The following is a 22,036-nucleotide window of genomic DNA, read 5'->3' as shown; positions in this document are numbered from 1 at the left end:
TGGCGTCTCACTGTTCCTTTCCTTTTTAATTGCAGACTTGTAAACAATAAAATGAAGTAGGCGGTCATACCACCAGTCCTCTCTTCCAGTGCTCCCCAGCTCGAACGCTAACACACAGGCACAAACGCACGCGCACTGAAGCCCGCGCTCGCGCGCGCGCGCGCACACACACACACACACACACACAGAGGCATTCGCCGCCCACACTCTCATCTAATACCCAACCACAGCGGCACTTTCAGATACACCGCAGCGCTGAGACAGAATGAGCGTGTAATACGGTTTCTTAAGAAAGAAGTATATCAATTATTAGCAAAAACTAGTCAATTGCTCTTTTAACCTGCAATCACCTATTTTTCTGCCTTCCAACTGCATTAAGGATATTGTACATTAAGATGACATCTTCAACGGATCTTCAGTGTGAAGCTTTAATCAACGAATCTTTACGTATTTTAGATCCCAATTTTACATGCTCGTTGTACTTTAGAAAATGCACCTTTAAAGACGTCGAAAACAATTAACCAAACACAAGTGATCTTTTGAGATAAAGTTTTGGATACTGCGTTGTTATTCCTGTCATTCTCACTTATTGGGAAGCCGGCCTCTAAATTTACTTTACTCCGAATAATTTGCGTTTTTTGTATTTTCGTCACCTCACATTGACATCCGTCCCTCCATTTTCAAGGTCGCGGGGAGCTGGAGCCTATACTTTCTGCAACGGGCGCAAGCAGGAACCAACCTCGGACGGGACGCCTGTCCATCGCAGGGCACTAACAAGACGTTCGCATTAGAATGAAAAACAAATGGATGCTGGCAAAAACAAAACCATTTCAAATGTGGAATGCATGGAAAATGAGGTTATCCTTTCACGGTCGATTTCACTTGCTAAATCGAGACAGTTTTTAGCAGGTACGTGTTTTAAGTATGTTTTAATGGCATGTGTTAATCTGCATATAAGTTAAAATACTTTATGGGTACTGGCGACGTTCAATTACAATTGTTACAATCGATAATACAATCGAATCAAAATTAATAATCTCCGTGTAAGACAATCGAGACAATGGGGGATGAATATATGAATAAATTCATATAACAATTTGTAAAGAAATAAAAACAAATACAGTATTCACATTGACAGGCGGTATGTGAGTTTTTATTCACGGCGCATCAGTATATTTATTAAATGTATGAATAAGTGCATTAATTACAAGCTATTAAGCGATTATTTAATATCTGGACATAGAAGGTAACATGATACATCCAAATTGATAAAAAAAAACATTTCTAGTAAGTGTTTAAAAAATCTTAGGCTTCCAAAAACAGAAAGAGGCTAAATTTAGTAAACTGTATGAAGTTTAAAAGCTGTCATTATTGCCAGCAAAATGAACACCATTAAAGATAACATTTTTTTGTTGTTGTTACCGTGACGTTTAATGATGACGGTTTGATACATGATTAATTCAACAGACAGCGTATGACAGAAACAATATTTTTAGTAAAATGTAAAAAAAAATCTGGCCATACCAACGTACAGTATATGCATTTTAAATAACATGTTAAATAAGCGTTAGTAATCATGATGCCAGCCGTTCTGTATAAAAAGTGTCATTATATGACTGTGGGTAAACGCTCAAATTGCGGCTCTGTTATTACGTCTCATTTACACTAACCCACTTAAAAAAAAGTATGTGACCAACCGACACCCCACCCCCCTACTACCCCCCACCACCGACACACGGGCGCGCGCACGCAAAAAAGCAGAGCCGTCTGCTTGATGTATACGTGATATCATTTATTCACTTGCAGCTAATATTTTACCTAATACAATAAAATGGCGAATGTTATAATTATCTCAATCTGCATGTTGCATATCTGTTTTAACATAGTACAGGCAATGTAACTCGCAATCGGCATGCTATAGACAGTCTTCGCGTGAGGCAAAGAAGTTAAAAAAGCATATAACCTCCTGCAGTCCGAAACAATCCGTTTAGAAAGGGCGTCTAAGCAGATCGACAGGTTTTAATGCGAACATTTTTTAACGCTTGCCCTGTACGTGGATTGATTTTTTTTCAGCAATCCCTCAGCAGATGGATTTTTGCCATTGCAGCTCAGCAGAGGGTGTCAGATCTTCCAGAGAGCACCAGGCTGGAACGAACAGAGCCTCTTAGCAACCCTCTTTGTAATTCAAAAACACAAAAAAGAGAGCAAGGGAAACACAGAAAGAAACGGAAAGATGCAAGGATTGCGGAATTTTGCAACGCATTTTGATCAGCACTAAATCTTTAGGCTGGGGCGTGATTTCAGCACCAAGGGAGAAAGAACAGCACCTACCGAAAGCGCTGCACAGCAAGAAAAAAAACCATGGTTTGAAAATTTTTGCAAGGTCAGTCATTAACCAGCCGAACAAAATGTGCTTGAAGACGTTGTGGTTTTTTTCTTTTTATTTTGTTTGCTTGCTTTATCTTCTGCTGTGCGTGGTTGTAATGTAAAAAAAGAAAAGAAAAACAAAGAGATGCGCTTAGTGTGATGTCTTTTGTGGACCCTGAAAAGTAACAGTATACTACGTGTGTGGAAATAGATATAAATGGATATGCTCATAAACGTGTATCTTTACGAACTAGCATCTCGCCTCTTTGTGGTGGGTGAACTTTAAACATCACGGATCCGACTATTCATTTGTAAATTTCCTTCATGTCTTGAATTCGGGAATGAATTGTTCTTTTTGAAAATGCTGCTTTGGATTTTGTTGCTGAAGGCGGCTCTTTGTGTTGCTACTGGAAATGTTACAAGGGACGTTTGTAAAGAGCAGATCTGTTCCTGCAATGAGATAGAAGGCGATTTGCACATTGACTGCGAAAAAAGGAGCTTTTCTAATCTGCACCATTTAACCGCCCCGAGTTCTCAGTTTTATCATTTACTGTTGCATGGAAATTCACTGACTAGGCTGTTCCCAAATGAGTTTGCTAACTTTTACAACGCCGTGAGTCTGCATTTGGAAAACAATGGTTTGCACGAAATTGTTCCTGGGGCTTTCTTGGGATTACAGTTAGTGAAGCGACTTCATATCAATAATAATAAAATCCGAGCTTTTAAAAAGAACACGTTTCTAGGCTTGGACGATCTGGAGTACATGCAAGCCGATTTTAATCTTTTAAGGGATATTGACCCAGGAGTGTTCAGGGACTTAAATAAACTAGAAGTTCTCATATTAAATGACAACCTAATCAGCGCACTTCCTACTAATGTTTTTCAGCACGTACCGATAACGCACCTCGATCTCAGAGGAAACCGAATTAAAACACTGCCTTACGAAGGGGTCCTTGAACAGATACCAGGCATTGCCGAAATCCTGCTGGAAGATAACCCATGGGACTGCAGTTGCGATCTGGTCTCTCTGAAGGAATGGCTGGAGAACATCCCGAAAAACGCTCTGATCGGAAGAGTGATCTGCGAGGCCCCTACTCGTCTGCAAGGCAACGACTTAAACGAGACGTCGGAGCATGATTTGTGCCCGTCAAAAAATGGAATTGACCCTAGCTTAGAGGTGCCTCCTACCCAGGAAGAGACCTGTGACCCTGGACCGATTCCAACCCCCTTCAGAATAAGCGGAGAAGCGGAGCCATCGACTTATGGTCCCTCACACAAGGATCGTGTGAAATCACGGGGAAACTGGAGGCTGAAAACTATACAACCATCCCGTGTCGTAACCATCAATGGGAAAGGCGATCCCCCCTATAATGACTTGTGCCCACTTTCCTGCACTTGTGAGCTGCAAGAGTCTAACCCGGGGTTAAAAGTTAATTGCAAGGGAAAAGAGCTCGAAAGTTTAGCTGATCTGAAACCAAAACCTAGCAACGTACAAGAATTGAATCTGCGGGATAACAGCGTGCACACTGTTCGAAAAGCCCATTTCATAGGCTATCAGAATCTAAACCTCCTTGATTTGGGGAATAACGTCATCAAAGTAATAGAAAACGGCACTTTCCAAAACCTCACTGAACTGCGCTGGTTGTATTTTGATAAAAACTATCTGGAAAGCCTTATGTCGGAAATGTTTGCAGGGCTGCAAAACCTAGAATATCTGAACTTGGAATATAACTCTATACAGCTCATACTGCCAGGAACATTCAACTCAATGCCAAATCTACGGGTTCTCATCCTAAATAACAACCTAATGAAGTCTCTGCCAGTGGACGTTTTTATTGGTGTGTCGTTGTCAAAAATTAGTCTGCATAATAATTATTTCGCATTTCTTCCTGTAAGTGGGGTTTTAGACCAGCTTGTGTCTATTATACAGATTGATCTGCATGGGAATCCATGGGACTGCACCTGCAATATTGTGCCTTTCAAGCAGTGGACTGAAAGGCTCGGACCTGAGGTCATTGTAAGTGATTTAAAGTGCGAATTACCAGAAGAATTCTTGGACAAGGACTTTAGGTCGCTGAGAAACGATGCTATGTGTCCTCGCCTGTATGACAAAATCTTCCCTACGTCTCTGTCCAAAAACAGCACAGCTATTGTTGATACCGGGACTCGCTCCAATTCCTATCTGGAAACCAGTCGAGTGTCGATCTCGGTGCTGGTTCCTGGTCTTCTCCTCGTTTTTGTAACTTCTGCATTCACAGTTGTGGGGATGCTTGTCTTTATACTGAGGAATCGCAAGAGATCAAAGCGAAGAGATGCCAACTCGTCTGCTTCGGAGATCAATTCTTTACAGACAGTATGCGACTCCTCTTACTGGCACAGCGGGCCTTATCATGCAGATGGATCCCACAGAGTTTATGAATGTGGCACCCACTCACTTTCTGATTAGAGATTACAGCCTTTTTTTTTCTTCTTTTTTTTTTTTTTTTTTACTTTTTCCTTTGGGTATCCCACGCCAGAAGGATCAAACAAAATAGATTCCTAGTGCAAATGAAGAAGAGGATGGTTCAAAGAATATGAATGGGGAAAAAAAAGAAATGCAGACAGCTTAGCAGAGTTGGGGCTTTTTGTTTTTGCACCATTCACCTGCATTGCCGAGGCAAAATTATCTGACGTAAACTTGTGTAAAATATGTAAAGCTGCATTCTCATTCAGATAATATTTGCTGCAGATATGCGAGAAAGACCGTAACAGGATGAGTCTGACGGAAAAGCTGCACGAACGCATGAATGTAATGTAAATAAATGACTAATTATATCAAACGCTGCATGACTCGCATGATGTGAACACTCCACTGGGACCCATATCATAGGTATACAAGACATGAAGCCCTTCGTTAAAGTTTATATATATATATATAAATATATATATAAATCTATATAAATATATTCAAAGTGCCATTTCTCTATTTTTTGTGGAAAACGCAGTACAGAATTTGTATCTTTGTTGTTTTAAAATGTACAAAAGACAGTATGTGCATGTTTTCCTCTTTTTTTTTTTTCTTTTTTTTTTATATAATTTGATTGTTAATGAGTTGCAGGATCAATTATGCTTCGGCAGGATTTTACATACCCGATGAAGCATCTCCATCTGAATGTAAAATTTGTAATCCTTATAGTGTGCCAATTGTAAACATTCAGAATACAGATGCAGTTAAGCATGACCAATTAACGTCACTCTTAGTGCTTATGCTGCAAACGTAAACTGTAAAATTGTCTGTGTTGTTGTGTTAATAATTACAAAACAACAAAAAGTTCAATTTGGTAAGAAAGTAAGACTTACCAAAATATTCAAGGGTTTTATAATGGCATATTTTTTCAAAATTAAAATGTTTTCAACTAATGTTATTGTTTCGGGGTTTTTATATTAATGCTGCCCTTTTTTCATCTGATTATGCTACATAAAAGAGAAGTAGGACTTATTAGGGTCTACAGTACTGTCAATGTTGTCTATCCTTATTAAATTAAATATGCCGCTGCTTCCCATTGCATTCGTCCACATTTCACCGGTCCTTTGCATTAAGGATTTGTAGCCTCGATTAGCAGTCAAGATCGTCACATAGCACGGTGCAAAGTAAATGCACAGTTGTGCCAAAGCGTATGACTATACGAGAGCAGCTGCTCTAGAAACCCATAGACATTCATACATGGGCAGTTGTGAGTCAGAACCTAACAACCAGGACGAGGGGATAATGCAGCACAGGCCATGGCTCACTACGTGGAACCCTATTAATTAAAGGGTAGCTATATATACACTTCCCGTGAAAGGCTACGTCCAATTCCGCAATGTTTAAAATGCATCTTCTAATCTGTTGCTTTACTGGCTTTTTTATTCTCTTTAAAAAAAAAAAAACTCTTGGAGTCGCTGTTGCATCTCGAGTAAGTGTCTTCATAAAAGGCATTTTGAAATATATTTAATGTTACCTTCAAGGCTATGCACCCGATTTCAATGGAAAAAAAGTTACTCATAAATTAATGCATAAGGATTAGAAATATAGCACGGCAGTGTTATTTTATCCGACTATACTGCAGTCTCGCCTGCTCGATTTTCTTCACCATTTTATGGTCTGGCTCTGTCTTTTTTTTTTTTTTTTTTTTATAAAATATAATAAAAAAATATGTAACAGCCTAAGAGAGACCTCGATAATTTGCCCCTGTGTATCCGTGATGAAATCAAATGAAAAGGATAATCTAGCACAAGCAATATATGTGAGATTTCCAGGCTTATGTTGTGTGTATAAGGAACTGGATTACTTGAGCAGTACATTTTTAATTGTGCAAGTAGGTTAAGTGGAGTAAATCAGAATGATAAATTTAACAGATTAATGAGATAGTCAACATGAATGCCAAAAAATAAGTGGTAGACTGCATCTACAGTATCTATCTATCTATCTATCTATCTATCTATCTATCTATCTATCTATCTATCTATCTATCTATCTATCTATCTATCTATCTATCTATCTATCTATCTTTCTATCTATCTATCTATCTATCACATATGCTGGTGTTGTAAAAATCCAGTTAGAGCTGTTTTTTTTATATTTGCCTTGTCAATGATATCATTGTTTCAAATTATATATTTTACTTGTTGTTTTCCTTGGGAAATTATTGGAATACATCCATTAAGAAGTATTTGAAGGTATCAAATCACGATCATTTAAAACATTATTCTAGAATAAAATTATCGTGTATGAAAGAAATGCACAAAATATTTCAATTACATTATATGTTAGGTCTATATTTCTTATTATTTCTTTAAAAATACAAAGCACACAAATCACTATAAATTTCAAAATTATTCTAGGATAAAATAATATTTAGTTAAATAACTGCATAAAATATTTCAAATCCATTATACATTAGGTCTACATTTCTTACTAGACATTTAACGCAAAGGAGTAGTTTTTTTTTATTAGCAAAATATACAATACCTTAGTTATATAGATATGTATATATATATATATATATATATATATATATATATATATATATATATATATATATATATGTATCCCTCTCACTATATCACTCTGTACTGTAAATCTAAAGTATTCAGAATTAACTTTGTGAGACTTTTTAATGAGATGATTAAATTATGCTATTTTTGTAAATCATGTGCACTGCATCATCCCCAATAGTGAAATACCACATTATTCATGATTAATTTATGCTCTAGTGCAAAGACTAGATTAAATAAAACTTCACAGACTTGAAAATTGTTTTTATGGTATAAATGAATTGGGCATTTGAGGACCAAGCCTCTGCTTCTTCTGCAGACTGAATGTATAGTAATGCTTCCTATGTCTCACATGAGGGGTTCATATATTTTCTGACTGAGTTAAATATCCAAGTGGAAAATCATTTGCTTATTAAAAGACTCAGTGATGTTGCTGCACATTGAACTGAAATACCAGATGAGTTTCTGGCTAAGCTAGAATATGTTGGTTTCAAAGAAATTCACTCTGCTTAGTCTTACTAAGGCAATTATTAGTACATCTTGCCAAGGTCTACTAACCAGAATAAAAAAAAAACAAGAATATTTGTCCAGAAATACATTTGAAGTTTCTAGGCAATGAGCATTTTCTCAAACACATGAGTAGTAAATAGTATATCAAATTGGGAAATGTAAAATGAAATACGGTACAATATATGCAGCTCAGGTTTCCAGTTGCAGATTTTCTGTAGAAGCAAGTGAAACAGCAGCCTGTCTCCACTGATAAGTGATGGATGGGCTGCTATTATACTGCCTCTGGTGCTTTTAGCTATAATGACTTAAGAAATGGTAAGGAGCTGTATTTCTTAAAATTCATTTTCCATTCAAAACGGGTGGGTTAAAACTGATAAAATGGAAATTCTTTGAAAGATTACGGAGCAATGCTTGTTTTCATGAATGTCTGTTGAAATTATAGATCAGCAGTATCCAACAGGTGGTATACTTGGATTTAATTTTGGAATTATCATTTTTTTAGACATGTTTCTGTCTATTATGCATCTGTATTTATCTAGGTTTTGTGTTTTTATTTGGGCAGTTTAATCTTTTCATACCTTACATATATTATTAATAAAAAGGCTAAGATTTGCAGCTTGTACTTGACGTATGGTGTAGCTAATTACATTAGCACAAAGAGAGCAGGAAACGTCTTATCAAAGGGTATTCAGCCATAGCTTAGAACTTAGCAGTGAGCAATATCCATGTCTCATGAAAAATGCCAGTCCTACGTATATGGAAATGTTTTAGAAATGTTCTGAAAAACTGTTGAATTGTCATTTTAAGTATAACTAATGCTAAAGCTTAAATAATGTTCAGATTCCTTTTTCATAAGCCTGTTTGAAGGAGAATTGTGGGATAAAACCTCAGATCATCTGTCAGTGTGTAATGCTCCTTGAATAGTTATACATTAATCATTTTCACAAATATATTTGCTATCAACAGTTTTGAAAGCAACATGTTTTGAAACATGAAGTGGAGGCATTGTGGTTTCACAGTTCCAGAAGAATGAATTACATTCCTTGACTTTTACTGTCTGTGTGAAGTATGTTTGTTCTCCCTGTGCAGGTATATGTGTTGGTATAGATACTCCAGTTTTCCTCTCAATTTTCAAAGAGATATACGTGTTACTTAATTGGTCAATGTTACTGTTCCCAGTATTACAGAGCACAGGGCTGATTTGTGGCTTGTGCTCAGTGCCTTGAGGATATGCTTTAGCTCCCCATGACTCTCATATTGAATTAGGAAGAGTCAGTGGAAAAGATTCAAAAATAAAAATCATTAGTTATTAGATTTTTTTTATATAATCTAAATTCAATCACGTTTTTGGGTTTACACCAATGAAAATATCAAACATTAATAGGACATTCCAATAAAGGAAGGTTTGAAGGATGGATGGATCTGTATTTATCACTGATTATTATTTTTAAATGTGCTTTAATTATTGTTATTTGGCTCATATTTTTGTTGAAGTAGATTAGTAATCAGGAGAAGCAAATGTAATGCTGCTTAAGAAATGAATTGCCCCTGCATCATTTACTTGAAAACCAATAAACCAATTACACAAATTCTGTCAATTGGAAATTTTATCTGTGTGTCTCAGAATATATATATATATATATATATATATAACTATATACAACTTATGAACCCTGAACGTCAATAGTGTAGCGGCCGTGGAATGCAGTCTTGCTGGATTCACTTGTGTGAATCTTTCAGGGGTTAGTTCATTAAATTGTAACTGCCCTGTATACCGTAGAGCCATTCATTCTATATATTCAGTAACAATGTAAAATGGCAGCATGTTTATTCTTGAAAAGATAAGTAAACACTTGCAGTTTTCTCAAGATCTATCATAAAATGACATGCCATATAACTTTCTTGGCATCTGAACACTGATGAAAACTTAGTTACTGCTTTTCGTTTGAAACTATATTTAATTAAAAAAAAATACATAGAAAACAAATAAATATATGTTGACACCAATATGGGCAGTGGGACTGTTTGTTTTCCTTTGTACTTGGCTTTTTTCAGTTGTTTGCCACTCTAAAAAGAGAAGCAGGTCCAGATCATTTGTCAATTTGATGTTGGTTTCATTCATCAAGTTTAATGGGAACTTGAGCAGCTTTCTACCACTACATTTATAACTTTCTTATCCTTAGGGTCTAATCTTTAGCTTTCAGGTTGCACCTAGGAATAAGGAGAAATAAGAGCATTTAGTCAGTGCTGCCTTTATTGGAAAGTCTCCCAGATATCTAGCCTTGATCAGATCCGCAGTGAAATCTAGTCAAAGTAAATATTTTGACATTTTCAAAGAGTCTCTAAACTGAAACTTATTTTTGGGTAGGCCTAAATGAGAATAGAAGCCAAAGTAAAAGGAGCCTAAAAAAATAGAACGGTGTGAACTTTCACTTAAAAATGGTATTCATCAGTTCCTTTTAATTGAGATGTTGTTGTTTATAGGTAGTGGAGTTTTCTGAAAATAGCTTTTAAAATATGAAAAGTATTGTACTTTATGCAGTCTAATGTTACATTTGGTATGCAGAATTGTTTTAAATGTTTTATATCAATCAACACATTAATTTACATTAACAGTCATATAATTACAACTTTTTTTTCAGTGATTTTTTTGTTTTTGCTTAGTGAATAGGAATTGGCAGAATCTATTGGGCTAAACAGCTCATTCATTAAAATAATATTATGTTCACATGTTCTTTTAAGTACATTTGAAATGTTTTTAGTTGAAAAATGTTTTGAAACATTAAAAGCAAAATTAAGCAATTGAATCACTTTGGTTTGTACATCCCAAATGGGTAACGACCTATTAACATTGTACCCCATTATTTGAATATCCCACATTTTGGATCATTGCAAGCACAGTTTAATTATTACTTTTATCCAAGTCTTTCAAATCCTTCTTTTCACCTTGTTGGCCATTTTTCAATCCAGTTCGGTGGTAATTCTTGCCTTTAATTGATCTCTTTCCTTAATTAGGTATTTTGTTCCCTAATGTAAGCACTTAGAATTTGGATGCAAACGTAGCCTATAATGATTTTGTTTTAAACCCTGTAATCCAGGGGTGTCCAACTCCAGGCCTATAGGTCCGCAGTGGCTGCAGGTTTTCATTCTAACCCTTTTCCTAATCAGTGGCCAGTTTTTACTGCTAATTAACTCCTGTTCCCTTCATTTTAATAGCCCTGTTTTTAAGGATTCATTCCTCTGAATTGATTCCTTTCTTCATTAAATGGCAGCCAAACAGAAATGAGGCATGAAACAGGCCAACAGATGACCAGCTAAATCGGGGCGTCAGACTCCAACCAGTTTCACAATGAGAAGCAGATTCTTGCTGTTAATTAAACTCATGATTTAATTCCATGGCTTGTTGGTGCTCTCATTCTGCCACAGCAGACATTTCCAGAACTGTTGAGTTTTCTGTTTTTTCTAAGACCACCCTCACAATGTTTTGGTGACCTGAGAGATCAGCCTTACTGAGACCTCCACTTTTCTTTATTTTCACATATTTTGTGATAGGCACAGGTGAGCTGGTCATATGGATTCTTGGTTTGTGTCTCGTTATTGTTTGACTGCTAATTAAAGAAAAAGGAAAAAACTAAGGAGCCTGGGTCAAGGTAATTAAAATGAAGGCAAAAGAAGGTAATTATCAGCAAAAAACTGGTCACAAATTAAGAAGATGGTTAGAATAAAAACCTGCAGCCACTGTCGCCCTCCAAGACCGGCGTTCAACACCTGTGCTATAATCCATCCATTTATTTTCTAACTCATTCATATACTTTATTGTTGTGTGGTTTACCACCATATCGTAAGGTAAATGATAAAAATACAGATCACTTCAAGTAAGGAATTCAGTTTAAGTCAGAAATAAGTCTCTTGCTAATTTGTTATTTGAAATGAAAACTCTCCGTCCCTGTGAAGTTAGCATTTAACACTTGCACCCAGACGTCTTCAGTAAGGACACGCACTATGACACTTGCTCTAGTTTTTCTTGGCAGGGAGCTCCGTCTTTCTTTATATCTGCCAGGAAAGAAGCCGGGTTCAGATGATTGCCTAGGCTTTCTATATAAAATGTTTATTTTGATGAGTTTTTGTACTTTCAATTGCTGGGGAATTTCCAATGACCAAAAGCAGGATTTTTTTAGTCTTTGAATAGCATATTTCTTCATGTAATATCTCTTATTTATCATTTGTGAAACTCTGTGGAAGTGAATACATGTAAATGGACCTGTTAGGAAAGGTATACACTAAACAAATGGAGGATTCTCTACTTTAAATGATGCAGTCATTTTCTGAGATTTGTGAAAAGGAATGCAGGCTTTTTTGTTTCTTCACAAGAGCAGGATTCAATATCCTAAAAAATATGTGGCTTATTACTAATATAGATATCAGTGTGCTGAAGTGTCTTGAGGCTTTTATATTTACTTTGTTCATAATTCCAGAATAGCTTTATTTGGACTCTTAAAGAGATCAGTGTTATCCTTCTGTCTGATAAACCAGCTTAGACAAGGTCACAGGCTCACATCAATGGCTGGGAAGCTTATACATGAGCACATAGAATGAGCACAGTGAAGTGCAGACAGTTTATTTGGCCATGCTTTAATTTAAGACTTTTGAGATTTAGTATGGGCACCTTGGTATTTCTCTATATAACATCATACATTCTTATACAATAAATTGATTTACAAAGTAGGAACAATAGTACAATGTATACTTTTACTGTAATAATTGAAAGAGGAACATTATAATCATGAATGAAATCATACGTGTTGTTTAAGAAGAGCAAAAATGATGCGTAATGCTTAACAAAGCAAATGATCACATGAAATGCAGATATCCAGTGGACTCCACTAACAGTTGTGCACAATGCTCTGTTACTGTTCTCTGTGGCCTGCATGGTTTTGTTTTGCCACTGGAGAAAGGGTTTATTATTTAGGGGAAGGGGACACATAGAATCAATCAAGCAAGCAATTGCAGACACCCATTTATTAGTTTCTGGTTAGGATGCACACAACTCATTGGAAGAATTGAGGGATTTGTGTGCATTGCAATTCCTTCCTTGCAACTTCTAATTTCATGAGATATAGGATCAGTACATCAAAAATGGTCTTTTATTTTATGTATTTCAAACAGCAACAGCCTTGCTGTACATATCTGTCATTTTTGATTGTTTCATATCAATGCACTAGACTTTATTATGTATTATTATTTCATTATGTAACTATTAGAGATTGTCAGTTCAATATTATGGCTCCCACTCTTTGGAAGTCTCATTTTTAGGTCTTATCTGTGAATCTGTTTACATGTTAAAGTTTAAACAGCAACTGCACCAACCCCCATTTCTCTTGCATCTTATTTGGCTGTAACTTCTTTTATTTTTTATCCTACTCTTCAATATCATACTGATTCTGAGTTTACATATTTCTTTACACATTTTTTCTTTCAGTCCACGTATATTGGCATGATATTTTTTTTACTTCTGTTGGGTTTACAGTTCTTTTTCCCGTTTTATTTATTAAGAACCTGAAGTAGGGTACTTTGCAAAGAATCAAATTTATTTTTTACATTACAATTACTGACAGATTAATGCAAATGTAAGGAGGCCTGGCTTTGAATCATAATCTAGACACTGTCGATGTGGAGTTTTAAAGTTTCCCCATGTGCCTATGGGTTTCCCTCTGGAAACTGATTATTATATCAAAGATGTACATATTAGACTAAATGTCACATGTAAATAGCTGCATATCTAAGTATGCATGTGAACATATTTTTAACTTACGATGAACTGGTGCTTAACCAGGGTCCATTCCTGCCTTCTGCCTCATGCATCTGGGGAATCCAGTGTCCCACAACCCTGACTTACCATTAAAGATTTAAATCTTTTGAAAAAATGTCATAACTATATGGCATAAAATTGAAAATATGTTGACTTTGAGTGGTATTATTTAATTAATTAAATTAATATGTCTGTCATACTCACGTTGTACTGATACTAAGAATGAAAGATTTGATTACACGCTTTAAACCAAAGAACAAGACTGTAACTAGACCTGGACACGGCACAATTCACAAGCATATAAACATTCATTTTCAAAAACATGAATCATTTTCAGATTTGTAGACAAAGCACTCAGTTTAACCATTTTCTCTTATTAAGTGACTTATCATACTAAGCTGAATCTATTTAGGTATGAGAATATGTTTAATTGCCATATGCTAGACTGGCATCACATACACCGCTGGTTCCTGCATTAATAGTAAATAATAATAATACATTTTATTTACTGTATATAGTGCCTTTCCCATGCTCAACAACCATTACAACCATTGCTGTTTAGTTAGGTGTGTTAGATGGAATTCTTTAAAGACAAACCAGCACTTAAGTTCAACTAGTTTAAAAAATTTTAAAAGTAAATTTAGTATTAAGTAAACATCCATCCATTCATTCATTTTCTAACCTGCTGAATCTGAACACAGGGGTCTGCTGGAGCCAATCCCAGCCAACACAGGGCGCGAACCAATCCTGGGCAGGGTGCCAACCCACCGCAGGACACACACAAACACCAAGCACACACCAGGGCCAATTTAGAATCGCCAATCCACCTAACCTGCAGGTCTTTGGACTGTGGGAGGAAACTGAAGCGCCCGGAGGAAACCCACGCAGACACAGGGAGAACATGCAAACTCCACGCAGGGAGGACCCGGGAAACAAACCCGGGTCTCCTAACTGCAAGGCAGCAGCGCTACCACTGCGCCACCGTGCCGCCTTAAGTAAACATGTTTTATAAAATGAACTATATATATTTTTAGAGAATGTTTTAAAGATAAATGCTGCTTTAGGGGATAACATTTTAACCAGGTGATGTGTAAGTTTCTCTTCAAATGTACAGTTATTTTTGTGGAGTAGTGGGACTCATGTGTTACTGACAGTTTTAAATGTGATATTTCTTTTGCAACATAAGATGTTCGTTTAAAACAGTGTATCAATACAGCTCCCGTATTACAAGCACCAGTGAGTGTAACATTTCTCATCTAAATGCTTTCCTTCCAAAAATACAAAATGTATAATAAAACACACAAAATAAAAAAAATTGATCTGAAGGAGGCGGAATCCATTATCAGTGGGTCATTTAACCCGTTTACACTGTGAAAAATGCTACTTTCCAATCTGCAAAGTGCTGATTTTGTCAGTAAGAGCTTGGTCTACGTGTAGATGCTTGTATATATAGCGAGTGGAAATTCTTTAAAATAGTCTTCATTTTAATTTACCTTAATTTAATCTTTCACAGTGTACACTATCACAGGAAACTTCAGAAAACACAAATACCATTCACAGAAACTGAAAAATTGTTTTCATAGAAACATAATACAAATGTATATTACAAATGTTTTCATACAAACACAAAAGTTGCATGTAACTGAACTGACTTTCCGACTTTTAAGATTGCAAGGTACTGAATGCAACTAATACTACATATCTACAGATCTATTTTATAACAATACTAGTAAACACCTGTTTATGAAACAGGACACAATAGTAGGACTGTCTGTTTCAATTACATTGTGCATTTGGGAACCTCAGTTTACCTGATATGCTAGCCCTTACATCCCTCTTTCTTTATAAGTCTTGTTGTCTTTATTTTGCAGACATTGCAGCCCCTCTCGTGTATGCCAGACAATATTATGTCTGGGTACAGAAGCTGAAAAGTTTGTTGTTTTACATATATAGATGATTTCATTCCACTTTCTAAAGACGTGTGAGATATGTTCATTGTTGGTTATTAAAAGCAATTTTAGTGAGAGTGAGTGTGTATTTGAATGTTTAGGAAAATTGCTTTTCTATTTTAGTTTGTGTATGTAACCTTAAATACAAAAAAATGTACAGTGGAAGTGATTTTTGCTGTTCCAAATTTCTGGGTTGAGATTTTTCTGTTTGGAGTTTTAATGTTCTCTCTTGTGCTTTTTTGGGAATTTTGACTGTCTAAAATTACAATGATGTTTGTAACCATGATTGTTGGAAGGAAAAAAATGCAGTATTTACAGAAATTAATAGCAATGCAAATATGAAAGTATTAGTTTACTTGTCAACCCGAAATCTGCACTTTAAGGCTCAGTGTGGTGTTTATATGAATTTGCTCATAAATGAACTGGCAGCCTTTTCATGGTTGCTTCCTGCTTTGTTCCCATACTACCCAGCCATTGTGATCCTAAAATGGACAAGGTGGTTGATACATGTTGAACCTTAACTACATGATCCCAGTGAAATTATTTAATATTCCATAAAAGTAATTCTGTAAGGTCTAACTTTGTATCTGGTTCATTTTTAATACTCCTTAAACCAGCGAGACACCAGTCCCTAGTTTCTGTATGAACTTTCTAAGCAGCTCATGTACAGATTACTTCAGATACAACTAACTGACTACATAAATACATTTCATCCTCGCCAAAACACATAAACAGCCTTAACTCATGCTGTCATGCTGTCTTAATGTCCTCCAATCTAGGCACTGCCGCCATCATTATATTATTAAGTTTAAGTGCAGCTTGACACAAGAATTCAGAGTTCTACTGACCAGGCCTAAAAGCCTGATACTGATGTTGAGTTTGTCAGAAACCATTCTTATGAGGTTTAGATCTTATGTAGTGGATTATATTTACTGTGATGCTAGTATTCCTTCATAACTTTTTGAAGTTTGATATTACATTGAAATTTTATATAGATTTTATTTTTCTGCTTCCATTAGAGAATAGCTTTAATTACATTATTAATTTTCATAGGATTGTAGTTGTCACTTGGTTGTACTTAACTATCCAATCTTTTAATGTGCATACAATTGTATTTTTAATTCAAAGTTAATATATTGGATTAGTGATATCTAAAAAGAAATGTTTGTTACTTATCATAACCTATTAATTAATATGGACATAATGTACCTGAATGTATATTGCAGTCAGAAGATGTGCATCAACTACAAATTTCAAATCTAAATTAAATTAATCCAGGATAAAGGGTTCCCACACTTTGGAGTGATTGATTTGTTTTCTAATGTAGTCTCAGCACTTAAATGCAGGCTATGGACCCCATTACCTCAGCTCCTTTATAGATCAATGGATAAGCATTGTTAGAACTGTACAATTTATTTATTAGATAATTATTATTATTACTGTCAGGAGATATATGTTGTCCCTACTAGCTTGGGCAAGTTCCTTCTTCTGGCAATTTATTCAGAGTTTTTCAGGACTTTTGGCATCAAGAAGACGGTATCACCCATCATATTTTTCTACCCTAAGAGTGGATACTAGCAAGTGCAATTCATTAATGAAGAATAACAAGATGATCAACTTCAATCAGACATTGACTTTGTCTTGTAACACTGTCAGCTGGAATTTTATTGTTCTCCCAGATGGTGTTATTATTTTTGATATTTTTAATTTATTTCTGTATATTCATATATTTGCTGATATATACCAGGGACATTCAAAAAGTTTCCACTTTTTATATTTTCATTGAAAACAGTGAAGACGGGAGAAGTAGTAATTGGGCATTAAAAAGTTGGTACAATGCTGGAAAATTTGCATCACAAATGAAGGTGACTATGTAGAAAAGTTATGTAATTTGTTTTTGAAATTTTTAATAAATTGAGTTAAATAAGTGAGGAAACTTTTTGAACGTCCCTCTTATTGTTTTTTAATTATTTTTTCTATACCTGGATTACATTTGAAAATCTGTGAAACAGTTCTTGGAATATCTTATGCGAAAATTTCTATATAAATTTAATTGAATTAAGGGTGACATGGTGGAATTGTGGTTGCTGCTTCACTTTTGCTGTTCTAGTAAACTTGGTCTGAATCCTGGTATGGTCACTGTTGCAGAGTTTGCTAGTTTGCATATTCTTCTTTAATTGGCATGTTTCTTTTTCATGTTCTGTTTTTTTCTTTGGTGCTCTTGTGTTCTTCTATATACTGATGATTTTCCTCTGTGACACATTGTTGATGAATGAATGTGTGCAAGCTAATGGATGGATGAATGGATGGATGAATGAAATGAACATTTGTTGTTCAGTGATCTCAGAATACAGACAAAACCTAGAGTCCCTATTTTAGCTGTAAAATGTGCATATTCTGGTACAAAATGTTTTTTTCTACTGAATGCAGAGATTTAATTGTCATGTCCCACATTCATAGTATAATCATTTGTAGAAGGAAAGATGACGAAGGCAGAGCAATGGCTGTCCCATGAAAGGATCATGCAATTTAATTATCTCTCATTGCTTATTGTCTGAAGTGGGGTGCACAAATTATTGTGCAAATAGGAAATTGTAGTCTCTAATATTTTAGCTTTTGGGATTCTGGCAGAAGAATATTCCATTACTATATATTATATTAAATGTATAATATAATTATATTATATTTAAATTTTTTATAATCTACCATTTATTTTGTGACCTCTGCACCCCCCCAATGGCACTCGACAACTCCTCAACTGTGCTGTGTGCGGAAACTCTGTTAAAACAGGCAGAAATTGGTTGTCAGCTGCAAGTTCACTGGCTCACCAAGTAACATGTCTGTCGTCCGATGGTTTATACGGGAAACATTTAAAACTGGCCGCTGAAGCTGGCCGTATGCTTACTTTCTGTCTTCTCTCCTCCAAAATGTGCCTATTCCAGCTGCTGAGCCAACTTGATGAGGGAGGTTTTCTATTCTTTTAATCTGAAGAAGGGAGCTAATGCAGGATGACTGTAAGCATCACTGCTTGCTTGCTGTGTGTCCAACTGCTGATCTGACAGCTCCCGTTTGGTTAAATGCTTAAGATTGTTCCTGTCTTCACAACAATAAAACTGAGCTTCTGGGAAACCTGGACTCACCTCCTTCTCTCTTGTACAAGTCTGTGACCCACACATCACAATTTTAAGTAACTGGAAATTTTGACAAACATACAGTACGTAAAAAGGCATTGATAGGGTTAAATAAGAAGAAAACAACTTCAACAGAGAGGGCCGGGTCATGAAATAATGTATAGGTGCCGATTGAAAGTAACATTTGAACAGTAGTCTGGTATAGTCAGCGAATGCTGGTTACCTACAGAAATGTCACTTAAAAATATAGATAATGTAAAATATCTGAGAGAAACAGTGGATTATCAGGCACACTTTGAACACTAACACTGACATGAATGGAGCTTTAGGAAGTGCTCTATAAGCCACAATGCTAATTGCATATTTACAGAGAGTTACATGTTGAGGTTTTCAAATGACTAGAAATGTGAGGTCTCGGGTGTTTGGAATTTTGATCTGCAAAAAGCAACTTTTTTTTATTATTATTATCTGTTACATATTTTCTGATGCTTGTGTTCAAGTTTAGAAGCTGACCTGTTATAAGTGTGGATGTGCACTCTGTGAAGGAATAGTATTCCATCTGAGGTTTTTTTCCTAATTTATGTCTGGCTGGTGTTTGGAATTACTGCTATGAAACACAAGCATTTGTATCTCTGCATTGTTCTTTGTTTTGTCGATCATTTGCAAAGTTTTCTTACCAAAAATATGATTTTAATTTGGAGTTCTACATTTTTCATTTAAAAACAATTAAGTTTTAGTTTCTGATAAATGTTGTATATTTTAGTACAGACAAAATATCTCTTTGAGAATTTTCTTTGTGATTAGGGGCAAACTGAAAATCACATATATTGTATGTAATGTGACCAATTTTGCAACACAAGAATATCAAAATTAGACCAAAGTTTTCCACATACAGGATTTGCTTCGAGAAGTCAAGCAAAATGACACCTTTTATTGTCAAATGAACAGATCACAATATGCAAACGTCTGAGGCAGCTCAGTGTCCTTCCTCAGGCAGGTTGTACCACATACAGTATTTGCAAAATGAACTCTTTGGATTACTCTTTAGAGTATTTACTGTACGTAGAGAGTGTTCAGACAAATTCAAACACAAGCTGTTAGGTGACAGTGTTAAACACTGTGCCACCCTGCTTTCATGCAACTTGTAACAAAGTGTGTATGTTAAAGCAAGCTAAGTTTCTAAAAAATTACTTTTGGCTTTAACAAACAACATACAGAATAAGTATACTTATAGAGAAGACAGAGTCAAAGTATGTTACAATCTTGCACTTTGCCATGGTGCAGTCCAATTCAGTTTCAGTTGCTTAGTGACATATTTTGATAAATGATATAAATAGTGCAATTGGCCCTTTTGTGTTCTGTGTATTCTCTCTGTAAAAAAGTCGCTTTGCGTCTATTCTAAAATGTAACCATCAGATTATATTTTTTTCTAACTGGTACTGGAAGCAATCAATTGTTTTAATTAATTATTACCAGTTAAGTAATATAATCTAGAAGAGAGCAGAACATTAGTACTGAACATTCTTAACGAGGAAAGCACAATTAATGTTCACATTTTGATCTTATTTTATTCTCTTAATATTTGTACTTACGTCTTTGTACACAAAAACTAAAGATATACAATATAATAGCCCTGTACTTTGCAGTTTGCATTTTAAGACATTTACTAAACTGAGGTGGGTTGGCACCCTGGTGCCTGATTGGTTCCTGCCTTGTGCCCTGTGTTGGCTGGGATTGACTCAAGCAGACCCCCGTGACCCTGTGTTCGGATTCAGCGGGTTGGAAAATAGATGGATGGATGGATGGATGGACATTTACTAGATCTGAGCAGTGTTTATGAAAATTAGGTGACAAAAACAGTTTTTTCTCTTTGACATACAGTATTTAAAATGAACACTGTGTAAAGTAAATGTGAAAGGTACATTGGAGGAAGCCATATTAGAGCCATTTATAGGTATTTATTTCTGCAGTTTGTTGGTTGGGAAAGAATATGGTATCATATTAAGTATACCTATTACCAATTCCTCCCAGTTTAGTTGTTGGTGGCTATGACTGCTTTACGAGGTTTAAATTATGGATAATTCATTGAAGTATTTTTTAAGAAAGAGTTTGAATTATTTCTGATTGACAAACCTCCAATTTTAGACATTTCAAGGTAACAGAGAATTGTGCTTAAAGGCTTCACATTTATAGATAGATAGATAGATAGATAGATAGATAGATAGATAGATAGATAGATAGATAGATAGACTCATAAACACACACTATGGTCTGAAAACACAACAGAATGATTAAAAAGAAACATCTAAATTGTCAGTTTCAGTCATAGTCAAAGTGAAGCATTATGCAGGTGCCTTGCATTTGGTATAAAGGAGCCCCAGTAATGTTTCTTAACACTCTTCTGCAGAAAAATTAGTTGGGTTAAAGTATTCAATATTAGTGTTTGAGAGAGGATGTGCTGCACAGTTGATAATGGCACTCAGTTTTGTTTTAATTCTCTTCTTCGCTGCTACCTTCAGGGGTTACAGAGTGCCTCCCATAACTGAGCTTGCCCTCTTAATTAGCTTGTCAATTCACTGGATCTTTCTTGAAGCGGTGTTACCTGCCCAGGACACCAGCATAGAAAATTTCACTGGTCTTCTCGGAATATGTGAAGAATATCATTACCCACATTAAAGGAACATAATGTCCTAAGAAAATGTAGCCTCTTCCCTCTTTTCTTATAATGTTTACCTGTGTTACAAGACCAGTCCAACTTGTCATTAATGTGGATCCCCAAGTAGGTACAGGAGTGTGCCACCTCTACATCCACTTCTTGAATAGTGACGACACATAGTGGATATTTGGTCTAGTAAAAGTCAATAACCAGTTCCTTCTTTTTGTTGATGTTAAATTGCAGATAATTATTTCTGCAAAAAGAAACAAACTTCTTTATCAGACTCCTATACCCTTTCTCATTCCCCTTATCGATACATTCCATAAGTGTACAATCATCTGCAAGCCTGAAGTTTACATAGTGAAGAGAAAATGAGACAGGACTGTTCCTTATGATCCTCCAGTGTTGCTCACATCCGTATCAGAAACACAGTTCTTGAGTCTCACAAACTACAGTCTGCCTGACAGATAGTCCATTATGCAGGGCACCATAGGTTCTTCCTCCTGCATAACTCTGAGTTTACCCCTTAACAGGGGTGGCTGAATAGTATTGAAAGGATTGAAGAAGTAAAAAAAAAAACATAATTCCAAACAGTGCT

At 35.7% G+C, this 22,036-nt stretch overlaps 1 protein-coding gene and 1 long non-coding RNA gene across 2 annotated transcripts in view; both read left to right on the top strand.

The window, feature by feature from the left end:
• The first annotated feature begins 243 nt into the window (after positions 1-243).
• Positions 244-22,036, top strand: part of LOC120523781 — a 381,746-nt gene continuing 359,953 nt past the window's right edge. The window contains exon 1 of the long non-coding RNA XR_005632699.1: positions 244-2,383. This is a non-coding gene — a long non-coding RNA (uncharacterized LOC120523781). The remainder of the gene's footprint in view (positions 2,384-22,036) is intronic.
• On the top strand, positions 2,374-5,766 carry LOC120523780 (SLIT and NTRK-like protein 1). Its single transcript, XM_039745381.1, has one exon. The coding sequence runs from the start codon at positions 2,729-2,731 to the stop codon at positions 4,811-4,813; it is 2,085 nt and encodes a 694-aa protein (XP_039601315.1). The 5' UTR covers positions 2,374-2,728; the 3' UTR covers positions 4,814-5,766.

Source organism: Polypterus senegalus, chromosome 2 (assembly GCF_016835505.1).
Source record: "Polypterus senegalus isolate Bchr_013 chromosome 2, ASM1683550v1, whole genome shotgun sequence".
Taxonomy (NCBI): Eukaryota; Metazoa; Chordata; class Cladistia; order Polypteriformes; family Polypteridae; genus Polypterus; species Polypterus senegalus.
This window is presented reverse-complemented; position numbering and strand designations above follow the sequence as displayed.